General features: G+C 36.8%; 2 protein-coding genes across 2 annotated transcripts; both read left to right on the forward strand.

Moving 5' to 3' along the window:
* Positions 1–1,082: 1,082 nt before the first annotated feature.
* LOC148089355 (GTPase IMAP family member 9-like) lies at positions 1,083–5,122 on the forward strand. The gene is made up of 3 exons (XM_087806094.1): positions 1,083–1,183; positions 3,492–3,539; positions 4,035–5,122. The coding sequence occupies exons 1-3, from the start codon at positions 1,144–1,146 to the stop codon at positions 5,030–5,032; spliced, it is 1,086 nt and encodes a 361-aa protein (XP_087662220.1). The 5' UTR covers positions 1,083–1,143; the 3' UTR covers positions 5,033–5,122.
* Positions 5,123–8,853: 3,731 nt separating this feature from the next.
* On the forward strand, positions 8,854–13,138 carry LOC148089356 (GTPase IMAP family member 9-like). Its single transcript, XM_087806105.1, has 3 exons — positions 8,854–8,957; positions 11,267–11,308; positions 11,804–13,138. The coding sequence occupies exons 1-3, from the start codon at positions 8,918–8,920 to the stop codon at positions 12,799–12,801; spliced, it is 1,080 nt and encodes a 359-aa protein (XP_087662231.1). The 5' UTR covers positions 8,854–8,917; the 3' UTR covers positions 12,802–13,138.
* The last annotated feature ends 1,911 nt before the right edge of the window (positions 13,139–15,049 follow it).

Genomic DNA, 15,049 nt, shown 5'->3' on the forward strand with positions numbered 1-15,049 from the left:
CGGAAACACAACTTCAAAATAAAACAGGAAGGAACATAAACATGACATCAAGCCCCTCAAAACCCTCAACAATAATCAAAGTTTATTTATGTTTTACTGTTCAAGTTTCAAGGACTCACTATACAAAATGAAGCACTTAAAGTGACTCCCATTTTTCATAAGCAACCACTGTGTCCAGTCAATCACATAACTTCACTGAACAATAGCCCTGAAATACTTGGAAGCAGCTACAACCAAACCCTCCATACAGAAGACAATCAATGGAAGCATATCTCACAACCAATTTATTATATGAGCACCGACACTGAAATATAATTTATATAAATAATAATAATAATAATAAATAATAAATAATCATTTTAGTTTTTATATCTCTCAACATTTATCAATAATTGTCGATGGATGATGATTTATAACTTTATTTATATCCCCCACACACACACACCTATTCCTACAACACACACACAAATGTGTTACTTTCACTTTCTATTAACTAAACTCAAATATAATTTCAGCGTCTTCCAACAGCAGTGTGAATACATGCTCATGTGATAACATAAATACCTCCACCACTACTGCACTTTACTTTTTAATTTTTTCATAAATAATAGTGTGTGTTAAAAAGTGTTTAGTCTTGTATTCTCTGGCCCAGAGTCGGGGTCGGACATTCTGAAAACCTCCCTCACGTGGTAATGCAAATGGTTAAACAAACAAATATAAATGGATGTATAATAGACATGTTGTTCCTCTGCTCCCCTTGTTTCCCCATTTCCCTGACCTTCACAGAGAGGTCAGTGGTCTACATAATCTTTTTAAAGCAATGTTGTCGAGTGGATTAAAAGTCTATAAAATTATGCAGTAAGATCACGTGGACACACACACACACACAATATAACTCATTCACATATTCATATGCACAATGTGTTGTTATTTAAGATATACTAGACATGCGATTGTGGAGCAGAAATGCCGTGACTTACAGTAAATGGTTGTGGGGGGAGAGCGTGTCTCAGGAGATTTCCCCGGTGAATTTGCATGAAAGGGGCGGAGTTATAAGATATATAACTTGAGAAATGTGCTCTCCTACTCAGACTTAATCTTCATTTCGCTGCCGGAACATCTGAACCCTCTCAACGTGACAATATGGAGCAGATGAGCCGCAAACAGACGTGCGAGTCGTGGGGTGAGTGTGAATTGCTGCTTCACTGGAAATTATTTGAAAGGTTGGCAAGGTGTTTGGGTTTAACGGAGGAAGAGTAAGTTTATAAATCATAAAACAAAATATGCAGGTGGCGGATTATCATTCTTATTTTTTGGCATTTAGACTGTTGGATTTCAACTCAAACATATTTCACATGATTTCTACTTTAAGTTGGCTCGATATTGACAGATTCGATCGTTGCGCTCTAATACCTCTTTATACGAGTTATTAAAAATAACAAAGCCCGATGTATGTTGATCTCTGTTACACTAGCTATGTACTACACACTCATTTTTTAAGAAAACATGTGTTGATCGCACCTAAACAGCAAAAAATAGCGTGAAAGAGCCTCTGCAGGCGCCATATCAAATGAGGGACCGTCTACAAATTACTTACACTGACAAAAATGTAGTGTTGAAAAATATTGTCTGGTTTTCACGAGCAGACTTTCTTTCAATTTCAAATCTGATGGTCAGCAAATTCATGTCACTTATGTAGTACCTTCATATCAAGTTACTACAGTCATTAGTTTTTTAATTTCTTCTTAAAATTTTAAAAATCACCTTTTTTGTGCAATATTTCACATACATTTTGTAATAGCTTTGTAATTACAATTGTGATGGTCACCAAATTCATGTCACTTATGAAGTACCTTCATATCAAGTTACTACACTCATTAGTTGTTTTAATTTCTTCTTGAAATTATAAATATGACCATTTTTGTGCAATATTTTAAATACATTTTGTAATAGCTTTGTAATTACAACTCTGATGGTCACCAAATTCATGTCGCTTATGGAGTACCTTCATGTCAAGTTACTAGACTCATTAATTTTTCAAATTTTCCTCTAAATTCTTTTAAATCACTATTTACACGCAATATTTCACATAGATTTTGTAATAGCTTTGTAATTACAACTCTGATGGTCACCAAATTCATGTCACTTATGTAGTACCTTCATATGAAGTTACTACACTCATTAGTTTTTTTAATTTCTTCTTGAATTTTTCAAAATCACCATTTCTGTGCAACATTTCACATACATTTTGTTAGCGATTTTTAAAAATTCAAGAAGAAATTCGAAAAAATGATGAGTGTAGTAACTTGATATGAAGGTACTCCATAAGTGACATGAATTTGGTGACCATCAGAGTTGTAATTACAAATCTATTACAAAATGTATGTGAAATATTGCACAAAAATAGTGATTTTGAAAATTTCAAGAAGAAATTTGGAAAACTAATGAGTGTAGTAACTTGATATGAAGGTACTTCATAAGTGACAGGAATTTGGTGACCATCACAATTGTAATTACAAAGCTATTACAAAATGTATGTGAAATATTGCACAAAAATAGCGATTTTGAAAATTTTGAGAAAAAATAAAATAAAACTAATGAGTGTAGTAACTTGATATGAAGGTACTCCATAAGTGACATGCATTTGGTTACCATCAGAGTTGTAATTACAAAGCTATTACAAAATGTATGTGATTAAAGCACAAAAAAGGTGATTTTGAAAATTGTAAGAAAAAATTAAAAAAAACTAATGAGTGTAGTAACTTGACACAACGGTAGTCTATAAGTGACATGAATTTGGTGACCATCACAATTGTAATTACAAAGCTATTAAAAAATGTATGTGAAATATTGCACAAAAATTGTCATATTTATAATTTCAAGAAGACATTAAAAAAACTAATGGGTGTAGTAACTTGACATGAAGGTACTACATAAGTGACATGAATTTGGTAACCATCACAATTGTAATTACAAAGCTATTACAAAATGTATGTAAAATATTGCACAAAAATAGTGATTTTGAAAATTTCAAGAAGAAATTAAAAAAAACAATGAGTGTAGTAACTTGATAAGTGACATGAATTTGGTGACCATCAGAGTTGTAATTACAAAGCTATTACAAAATCTATGTGAAATATTGCACAAAAATTGTGATTTTGAAAAGAAATGTAAAAAAACTAATGAGTGTGGTAACATATATATGGAGACCCTTCTTTGGTCACATGATCATGGTGACCATAAAAACTAAAATTAAGGATTTATAAAGACGGGAATTAAATGAAGTCAACCCTTTTTCGGTGTTCGTCCATTGGAGGACGGTCCCTTATAAATCCGTGTATTTTCTCAGGACAATATGACGAGATATTAAGGTTCAAACGCGCTTGTAGTCAATACAGCAGCACCTTAGCGTTCCCGAGTTATTAACGCGCAAAGATCGAATCTGCCAATATCGAGCCAACTTTACTTAAGTATGATTTCTTCTGTTACAGGAATTACAGATGAGCAGCTGAGATCCCTGCAAGAAGACGGCAAGGATGGTAAGTAAAGTAACATGTTTAATAGGGAAATCTCATTTTTATATGCGTAGGTTTGTGTTCAAATCATCTAAAAAGGAGACATTACAAATTATAATTTAAGTTAATAATAGCAGAATTCTGTTTAATTATTATTATTATTATTGTTTCCAGATCAGGATTCAAAATATGTGTAAGGTATAATGCATCGAGTCAAGATACAATAATTAACCAATAGCAAAAAGAAGCAAATAATTCAGGAACAAACGTCATAATAAAAAACAAATCTATTGCCTGTTTAGAAAGATTAATCGACTGGTAGGTTTTATAGGATTTGTGCTTGAATCTCATTTTGGTGAAGACACACACACACACATTTGTTATTAACACACATCTTTTTCTGACAGTTTTCATACTTAATATACAAACAGGACTGTATGACTTTAACTTCCTAGTTTGCTGTCAGCTTCAGCCGTGGAGATTTTAAAGGTGGACTGACTGTTCTTGTTGGTTCCACAGAGTCTTTTAAGACCAACGAAAATGTGACAAGGATCGTGCTGGTGGGGAAGACCGGCGGCGGGAAGAGCGCAACTGGCAACACCATCTTGGGAGGAGTCCACTTCAAGTCCAAGTTCAGCCCGGAGTCTTTGACTGTCAACTGCTCCAAGGCAGAAGCTTTGGTGGGCGAACAAATGGTGGCTGTTATCGACACCCCGGGGCTCTTCGACACCAGGTTCGGTGTTGTCAAGACCAGCAAGGACATCCGTCAGTGTATTAGCTTTGCCTCTCCTGGACCTCACATCTTCCTGGTGGTCATCAAGCTGGGAAGGTTCACCGATGAAGAGGCTCAGTCAGTGCAGTGGATTCAAGAAACGTTTGGTCCAGCAGCCGACAAGTATAGCATGGTGCTGTTCACTCATGGTGACCTGCTCGATAAAAGCATCGAAGACTTCTTGAAGGAAAGCAAACAGCTTCAGGATCTAGTGTCCAGATGCAATGGTCAGTACCAGGTGTTCAAGAACCAATCAACAGATAACTCCCAGGTCACCGAGCTGCTCCAGAAGATCCGTACAATTGTCGCTAGAAACGGTGGGCACCACTACACCAACAAGATGTTCCAGGAAGCAGAGAAAGCTATTGAAAGGGAAAAGCAGAGGATCCTGGCAGAGAATGAAGAGAAGATCCGCGAAGAGAGAGAGAAGATCAGGAGAGAGATCGAATCCGAGTTTAATAAAAAGCTTGAAGAATTCAAGCATAATATGAAGATGATGGCAAACGAGATGAAAGAGACGACGCAGATGTTAAAAAAGGAGCTGGCCAAACAGAGAGAGATGAACCAGAATTACTTAGACGAGTATAAGAAGATGCTAAAGAAGCAGATGAACGCCGATTTGAACAAGAAGCTACAGGAGAGCAATTCGCAGGCTGAGGAGAAAGCCAGAGCTGAAGCTGAGAAATCCAACGTCTTCACCAAAATTTGGGGGTATATAAAAAAAACGTTTCCCCTTTTGTGGTAAGGTCCAAACAAAAATAAATATTCTTACAATGTAACATTAATTAATCTATTATAATATATATATATATATATATATATATATATATATATATATATATATATATATATATATATACTAAATGTCCTTCTGACGTTTGTAAGTTTTCATGGCAGAAAATGTACCTGATTGTCCTAAACAGAGTTCCGAGGTCTTGATAATGTTGATAGGAAGTCGATGTTTCCTGTCAACAGAACAATCTCCAAATCTCTGGTTGAGATCCTCACATGAATATACTTTATAGCCTCACAGATCTTATGTTGCTACCCTCGATAGAGAAGCTGAAATGTATTTGTTGTATCATCTTAGTTTCAAAATAAATGGTTTTGAAAAAAAAACTTGTTTCTGCCTCTGGTGTGTCATCTCCGATGTGTATAAATCAATCAATTAATTGTTGCAAAGAGTAAAGAAAATATTTTGTACAAAGTTAGATCCATTCTTTAGGGACCGTATGGAAAAGTACTGGTTTTGCACTGGTACTGGTCAAACCTAAAGAAACACAGAGGGAGAGGAAGATCGTTCCAAGGCTTAGGAGCAACAGCCTGGAAGGATTTCTCTCCTCTGGTCCTGAATCGTGTTCAGGAACCATCAGTAGATTCTGATCCACAGACCTCAGAGCCCGAGCTGGGGTGTAAGGCTGGATCAGATCAGTGATGTAAGGAGGAGTCTGACCATGAATAGATCTGAAAGTAAGAGCCAGAATTTTAAAGTTGATCCTGAAAGAAACTTGAAGCCCGTGAAGCGACCCAAAACAGAACCTTGACTCCGCACAAAAAAAAAATGACTTGATTATTTACATCTTTGAAATTGTTGATTTGAAATCCTTAATAATCGACCTGAGGAAGAAAATACCAAAAATAAAATATAAAAACAACACAAATGGTTGTCTGGTATACTGCGTCACTCGCGCGCGGACTCGATGCGTTTCTTTTCTCCTGAAAAGCTCAAGATAGATGTTTCGATTTCAGGTGAGAAGTCGGCGCGGAAAAACGACTCGTCGGGGTTTCTGTGATGGATTCGAACCTTTCCGAATCATAGCTGAAGATTCCCTCACGACTCTTGTCCAAATAACCGCCATTTGTTTATGTAACTGCTCATTTCTTGGTGTACGGAGGCCTTAAGAAGCAGCGCTCTTGCCTGCTACGAGAAGCCGGTCTTGCCCACATGCATTGTGCGCTTTTCCCGTTCTGTACCGCGTGATGAATATTTTGTTAGATTAAAATTATTATATACTATACGTATACGCCATACTTAAAATAATGCTAAAACATGTTCAAAATATAAAGTATAAATTACTCTCTTGATCTAAGAGCGGGTACGTGAATACACATTCACAATCAACATTCCACTCCAGACTGATTCACACTGGTTCGAGGCAAGCTTGTATCAGAATTAGAGATACGACACCGGTAATTTAAAACATCTGTTTTTCTGCAAATCACACCTTAAATCATAGATCAAAGAACGAAGCAAGACACACCCGGGAAAGGGGGGCTTAAAGACGGAAGAGCAGAAAACCCCCGCCCAAGAACATTTGAATGATTAGATTAGACAAATTAGGAAATTAGGAAGTTCTCTCTGCGGGTGATAGGTACACAAGGAACTTAAAAGGGCCATTTGGCCGGAAAGAGACGACCTCCCGGACGGGAAATTTGTCTTAAATATAGCAATGTTTCTACAGCTCGGGACCTTTTCTCCTGTACAGTAGAAGACTGGGACAAAGTGTGACCGGTCGATCGTAATTAAAAGCTTGTATTTTGTTTGACTTGGAGTGGCGAATAAACGACCCGTTACACACTCTGGATTGTTCATCTTTCTCCACGAAGCGAAGTATAAGACCCCGGACGGAAGTGACGTCGTGTTGGAGCGACGGAACTTACTCCTTGTTTTGATCGTTTGAATTTTTTTAAACGTTTGTTCTATTGAAAAACATCTTGGGTTGCTTTCTTTGGAAGAACAAATGGATAGGATCAAATCTCCGCTTTGGCATGGAGGCTAACATTGTGTTGGTTGGTTAACACTGAATGGCTGCGGAGGACAAGGTTTATTGTAACAGCAAAATACTAGCTTGAAAAAACAAAAGCAATGTGTTTATTTACACTCTAGGTGCAGACTCGTCTTGTTAAACGGAGACAGGTGTGCTTGGATAATGTTGTTTTCTTCTAGTCTGGCTCGTTGGTCAACAATCACATCAATCCAATACGAAAGAACACGGATGTGGGATGCATAGTTGCCTTTTAATGCCATTTATTCGTTCACAAAAGGCTTGAAAAGATTGATCCATAAATTCAATGATCGTCACATATGTAGGATTTATAATGACATTTACATTTTTCACTTAAATGAAGTCAATTGATGATTGTTTGAATGTAACGTTCTACCCGGTGACAAGACTGTTGTTTACTATTATTGTCTATTTTTTGCAGAAATTAGTATTGTTTCAGTGCCGTAAAAACACCCAACTTCTGTTGTGTTTATCAAGAATTATTGAATGTCCAACGCATTATACATCTGTCGAATGCCAGTAACCATGTGTCTTTTCTCTCAATAGTCCCTGGATGAAGACTGTACATTGGAAAATGAAGAGCAAGGAGTAGTCGAGGAGGAGGATGACATCGATCAGCTTAATGATGACACCTTTGGAGCAGGAGCCGTCTGTAAATATTGTTTTTTTTTGGTGGTTTGATGTGATTTTCAGTTTTCTAAATCAGACATAACTACAGGGAACTGTTTGAATATCATGTATAGGCACAATTCTGTATAGCAAATAATTTCTCTAATTAAGTTGAGATGTATAAGTTGACATTTTATACGTTTTATTTAAATACAATGGTACACTGTTGAGTTTGTTTTCATAACAAATGTCCAGTCTTATCATGATCATTTTCATTCTTGATCTTTTTTTACTTTTTTAATCATCTCTTTAACTTCTTCTAAATATCACCTTCACTGATTCTCTTTTGCGGGGCCAAATAAGAGATAGAGTCGTAGTTGAATGTCTGAAGCTATACTTGGGACCACGTCACATATATAACCGTACTCTTTGACTTTAAATCCTCCAGTAAAACATCTTGGGAGGCTTTTCAGTCTTGGTTGGGTTTACTGTCGATGGATGATGATTTATAACTTTATTTATATCCCACACACACACCTATTCCTACAACACACACACACAAATGTGTTACTTTCACTTTCTATTAACTAAACTCAAATATAATTTCAGCGTCTTCCAACAGCAGTGTGAATACATGCTCATGTGATAACGTTAATACCTCCACCACTACTGCACTTTACTTTTTAATTTTTTCATAATTAATAGTGTGTGTTAAAAAGTGTTTAGTCTTGTATTCTCTGGCCCAGAGTCGGGGTCGGACATTCTGAAAACCTCCCTCACGTGGTAATGCAAATGGTTAAACAAACAAATATAAATGGATGTATAATGGACATGTTGTTCCTCTGCTCCCCTTGTTTCCCCATTTCCCTGACCTTCACAGAGAGGTCAGTGGTCTACATAATCTTTTTAAAGCAATGTTGTCGAGTGGATTAAAAGTCTATAAAATTATGCAGTAAGATCACGTGGACACACACACACACAATATAACTCATTCACATATTCATATGCACAATGTGTTGTTATTTAAGATATACTAGACATGCGATTTTGGAGCAGAAATGCCGTGACTTACAGTAAATGGTTGTGGGGGGAGAGCGTGTCTCAGGAGATTTCCCCGGTGAATTTGCATGAAAGGGGCGGAGTTATAAGATATATAACTTGAGAAATGTGCTCTCCTACTCAGACTTAATCTTCATTTCGCTGCCGGAACATCTGAACCATCTCAACGTGACAATATGGAGCAGCTGTGGCGCCAACAGATGTGCGAGTCGTTGGGTGAGTGTGAATTGCTGCTTCACTGGAAATTATTTGAAAGGTTGGCAAGGTGTTTGGGTTTAACGGAGGAAGAGTAAGTTTATAAATCATAAAACAAAATATGCAGGTGGCGGATTATCATTCTTATTTTTTGGCATTTAGACTGTTGGATTTCAACTCAAACATATTTCACATGATTTCTACTTTAAGTTGGCTCGATATTGACAGATTCGATCGTTGCGCTCTAATACCTCTTTATACGAGTTATTAAAAATAACAAAGCCCGATGTATTTTGATCTCTGTTACACTAGCTATGTACTACACACTCATTTTTTAAGAAAACATGTGTTGATCGCACCTAAACAGCAAAAAAAATAGCGTGAAAGAGCCTCTGCAGGCGCGATATCAAATGAGGGACCGTCTACAAATTACTTACACTGACAAAAATGTAGTGTTGAAAAATATTGTCTGGTTTTCACGAGCAGACTTTCTTTCAATTTCAAATCTGATGGTCAGCAAATTCATGTCACTTATGTAGTACCTTCATATCAAGTTACTACACTTATTAGTTTTTTAATTTCTTCTTGAAATTATAAATATGACCATTTTTGTGCAATATTTTAAATACATTTTGTAATAGCTTTGTAATTACAACTCTGATGGTCACCAAATTCATGTCGCTTATGGAGTACCTTCATGTCAAGTTACTAGACTCATTAATCTTTCAAATTTTCCTCTAAATTCTTTTAAATCACTATTTACACGCAATATTTCACATAGATTTTGTAATAGCTTTGTAATTACAACTCTGATGGTCACCAAATTCATGTCACTTATGTAGTACCTTCATATGAAGTTACTACACTCATTAGTTTTTTTAATTTCTTCTTGAATTTTTCAAAATCACCATTCCTGTGCAACATTTCACATACATTTTGTTAGCGATTTTTAAAGATTCAAGAAGAAATTCGAAAAAATGATGAGTGTAGTAACTTGATATGAAGGTACTCCATAAGTGACATGAATTTGGTGACCATCACAATTGTAATTACAAATCTATTAAAAAAAGTATGTGAAATATTGCACAGAAAAGGTGATTTTGACCATTTTAAGAAGAAATTCGAAAAAATAATGAGTGTAGTAACTTGATATGAAGGTACTACACAAGTGACATGAATTTGGTGACCATCAGAGTTGTAATTACAAATCTATTACAAAATGTATGTGAAATATTGCACAAAAATAGTGATTTTGAAAATTTCAAGAAGAAATTTCGAAAACTAATGAGTGTAGTAACTTGATATGAAGGTACTTCATAAGTGACAGGAATTTGGTGACCATCACAATTGTAATTACAAAGCTATTACAAAATGTATGTGAAATATTGCACAAAAATAGCGATTTTGAAAATTTTGAGAAAAAATAAAATAAAACTAATGAGTGTAGTAACTTGATATGAAGGTACTCCATAAGTGACATGCATTTGGTTACCATCAGAGTTGTAATTACAAAGCTATTACAAAATGTATGTGATTAAAGCACAAAAAAGGTGATTTTGAAAATTGTAAGAAAAAATTTAAAAAAACTAATGAGTGTAGTAACTTGACACAACGGTACTCTATAAGTGACATGAATTTGGTGACCATCACAATTGTAATTACAAAGCTATTAAAAAATGTATGTGAAATATTGCACAAAAATTGTCATATTTATAATTTCAAGAAGACATTAAAAAAACTAATGGGTGTAGTAACTTGACATGGAGGTACTACATAAGTGACATGAATTTGGTAACCATCACAATTGTAATTACAAAGCTATTACAAAATGTATGTAAAATATTGCACAAAAATAGTGATTTTGAAAATTTCAAGAAGAAATTAAAAAAAACAATGAGTGTAGTAACTTGATAAGTGACATGAATTTGGTGACCATCAGAGTTGTAATTACAAAGCTATTACAAAATCTATGTGAAATATTGCACAAAAATTGTGATTTTGAAAAGAAATGTAAAAAAACTAATGAGTGTGGTAACATATATATGGAGACCCTTCTTTGGTCACATGATCATGGTGACCATAAAACTAAAATTAAGGATTTATAAAGACGGGAATTAAATGAAGTCAACCCTTTTTCGGTGTTCGTCCATTGGAGGACGGTCCCTTATAAATCCGTGTATTTTCTCAGGACAATATGACGAGATATTAAGGTTCAAACGCGCTTGTAGTCAATACAGCAGCACCTTAGCGTTCCCAAGTTATTAACGCGCAAAGATCGAATCTGCCAATATCGAGCCAACTTTACTTAAGTATGATTTCTTCTGTTACAGGAATTACAGATGCAGCATGCCTGCAAGAAGACGGCAAGGATGGTAAGTAAAGTAACATGTTTAATAGGGAAATCTCATTTTTATATGCGTAGGTTTGTGTTCAAATCATCTAAAAAGGAGACATTACAAATTATAATTTAAGTTAATAATAGCAGAATTCTGTTTAATTATTATTATTATTATTGTTTCCAGATCAGGATTCAAAATATGTGTAAGGTATAATGCATCGAGTCAAGATACAATAATTAACCAATAGCAAAAAGAAGCAAATAATTCAGGAACAAACGTCATAATAAAAAACAAATCTATTGCCTGTTTAGAAAGATTAATCGACTGGTAGGTTTTATAGGATTTGTGCTTGAATCTCATTTTGGTGAAGACACACACACACACATTTGTTATTAACACACATCTTTTTCTGACAGTTTTCATACTTAATATACAAACAGGACTGTATGACTTTAACTTCCTAGTTTGCTGTCAGCTTCAGCCGTGGAGATTTTAAAGGTGGACTGACTGTTCTTGTTGGTTCCACAGAGTCTTTTAAGACCAACGAAAATGTGACAAGGATCGTGCTGGTGGGGAAGACCGGCGGCGGGAAGAGCGCAACTGGCAACACCATCTTGGGAGGAGTCCACTTCAAGTCCAAGTTCAGCCCGGAGTCTTTGACTGTCAACTGCTCCAAGGCAGAAGCTTTGGTGGGCGAACAAATGGTGGCTGTTATCGACACCCCGGGGCTCTTCGACACCAGGTTCGGTGTTGACAAGACCAGCAAGGACATCCGTCAGTGTATTAGCTTTGCCTCTCCTGGACCTCACATCTTCCTGGTGGTCATCAGGCTGGGAAGGTTCACCGATGAAGAGGCTCAGTCAGTGCAGTGGATTCAAGAAACGTTTGGTCCAGCAGCCGACAAGTATAGCATGGTGCTGTTCACTCATGGTGACCAGCTCGATAAAAGCATCAAAGACTTCTTGAAGGAAAGCAAACAGCTTCAGGATCTAGTGTCCAGATGCAATGGTCAGTACCAGGTGTTCAACAACAAGTCAACAGATAACTCCCAGGTCACCGAGCTGCTCCAGAAGATCCGTACAATTGTCGCTAGAAACGGTGGGCACCACTACACCAACGAGATGTTCCAGGAAGCAGAGAAAGCTATTGAAAGGGAAAAGCAGAGGATCCTGGCAGAGAATGAAGAGAAGATCCGCGAAGAGAGAGAGAAGATCAGGAGAGAGATCGAATCCGAGTTTAATAAAAAGCTTGAAGAAATCAAGCATAATATGAAGATGATGGCAAACGAGATGAAAGAGACGACGCAGATGTTAAAAAAGGAGCTGGCCAAACAGAGAGAGATGAACCAGAATTACTTAGACGAGTATAAGAAGATGCTAAAGAAGCAGATGAACGCCGATTTGAACAAGAAGCTACAGGAGAGCAATTCGCAGGCTGAGGAGAAAGCCAGAGCTGAAGCTGAGAAATCCAACGTCTTCACCAAAATTTGGGGGTATATAAAAAAAACGTTTCCCCTTTTGTGGTAAGGTCCAAACAAAAATAAATATTCTTACAATGTAACATTAATTAATCTATTATAATATATATATATATATATATATATATATATATATACTAAATGTCCTTCTGACGTTTGTAAGTTTTCATGGCAGAAAATGTACCTGATTGTCCTAAACAGAGTTCCGAGGTCTTGATAATGTTGATAGGAAGTCGATGTTTCCTGTCAACAGAACAATCTCCAAATCTCTGGTTGAGATCCTCACATGAATATACTTTATAGCCTCACAGATCTTATGTTGCTACCCTCGATAGAGAAGCTGAAATGTATTTGTTGTATCATCTTAGTTTCAAAATAAATGGTTTTGAAAAAAAAACTTGTTTCTGCCTCTGGTGTGTCATCTCCGATGTGTATAAATCAATCAATTAATTGTTGCAAAGAGTAAAGAAAATATTTTGTACAAAGTTAGATCCATTCTTTAGGGACCGTATGGAAAAGTACTGGTTTTGCACTGGTACTGGTCAAACCTAAAGAAACACAGAGGGAGAGGAAGATCGTTCCAAGGCTTAGGAGCAACAGCCTGGAAGGATTTCTCTCCTCTGGTCCTGAACCGTGTTCAGGAACCATCAGTAGATTCTGATCCACAGACCTCAGAGCCCGAGCTGGGGTGTAAGGCTGGATCAGTTCAGTGATGTAAGGAGGAGTCTGACCATGAATAGATCTGAAAGTAAGAGCCAGAATTTTAAAGTTGATCCTGAAAGAAACTTGAAGCCCGTGAAGCGACCCAAAACAGAACCTTGACTCCGCACAAAAAAAAAAATGACTTGATTATTTACATCTTTGAAATTGTTGATTTGAAATCCTTAATAATCGACCTGAGGAAGAAAATACCAAAAATAAAATATAAAAACAACACAAATGGTTGTCTGGTATACTGCGTCACTCGCGCGCGGACTCGATGCGTTTCTTTTCTCCTGAAAAGCTCAAGATAGATGTTTCGATTTCAGGTGAGAAGTCGGCGCGGAAAAACGACTCGTCGGGGTTTCTGTGATGGATTCGAACCTTTCCGAATCATAGCTGAAGATTCCCTCACGACTCTTGTCCAAATAACCGCCATTTGTTTATGTAACTGCTCATTTCTTGGTGTACGGAGGCCTTAAGAAGCAGCGCTCTTGCCTGCTACGAGAAGCCGGTCTTGCCCACATGCATTGTGCGCTTTTCCCGTTCTGTACCGCGTGATGAATATTTTGTTAGATTAAAATTATTATATACTATACGTATACGCCATACTTAAAATAATGCTAAAACATGTTCAAAATATAAAGTATAAATTACTCTCTTGATCTAAGAGCGGGTACGTGAATACACATTCACAATCAACATTCCACTCCAGACTGATTCACACTGGTTCGAGGCAAGCTTGTATCAGAATTAGAGATACGACACCGGTAATTTAAAACATCTGTTTATCTGCAAATCACACCTTAAATCATAAATCAAAGAACGAAGCAAGACACACCCGGGAAAGGGGGGCTTAAAGACGGAAGAGCAGAAAACCCCCGCCCAAGAACATTTGAATGATTAGATTAGACAAATTAGGAAATTAGGAAGTTCTCTCTGCGGGTGATAGGTACACAAGGAACTTAAAAGGGCCATTTGGCCGGAAAGAGACGACCTCCCGGACGGGAAATTTGTCTTAAATATAGCAATGTTTCTACAGCTCGGGACCTTTTCTCCTGTACAGTAGAAGACTGGGACAAAGTGTGACCGGTCGATCGTAATTAAAAGCTTGTATTTTGTTTGACTTGGAGTGGCGAATAAACGACCCGTTACACACTCTGGATTGTTCATCTTTCTCCACGAAGCGAAGTATAAGACCCCGGACGGAAGTGACGTCGTGTTGGAGCGACGGAACTTACTCCTTGTTTTGATCGTTTGAATTTTTTTAAACGTTTGTTCTATTGAAAAACATCTTGGGTTGCTTTCTTTGGAAGAACAAATGGATAGGATCAAATCTCCGCTTTGGCATGGAGGCTAACATTGTGTTGGTTGGTTAACACTGAATGGCTGCGGAGGACAAGGTTTATTGTAACAGCAAAATACTAGCTTGAAAAAACAAAAGCAATGTGTTTATTTACACTCTAGGTGCAGACTCGTCTTGTTAAACGGAGACAGGTGTGCTTGGATAATGTTGTTTTCTTCTAGTCTGGCTCGTTGGTCAACAATCACATCAATCCAATACGAAAGAACACGGATGTGGGATGCATAGTTGCCTT

The sequence above is a fragment of the Callionymus lyra genome, chromosome 1, assembly GCF_982586985.1.
Source record: "Callionymus lyra chromosome 1, fCalLyr1.hap1.1, whole genome shotgun sequence".
Lineage (NCBI taxonomy): Eukaryota > Metazoa > Chordata > Actinopteri > Syngnathiformes > Callionymidae > Callionymus > Callionymus lyra.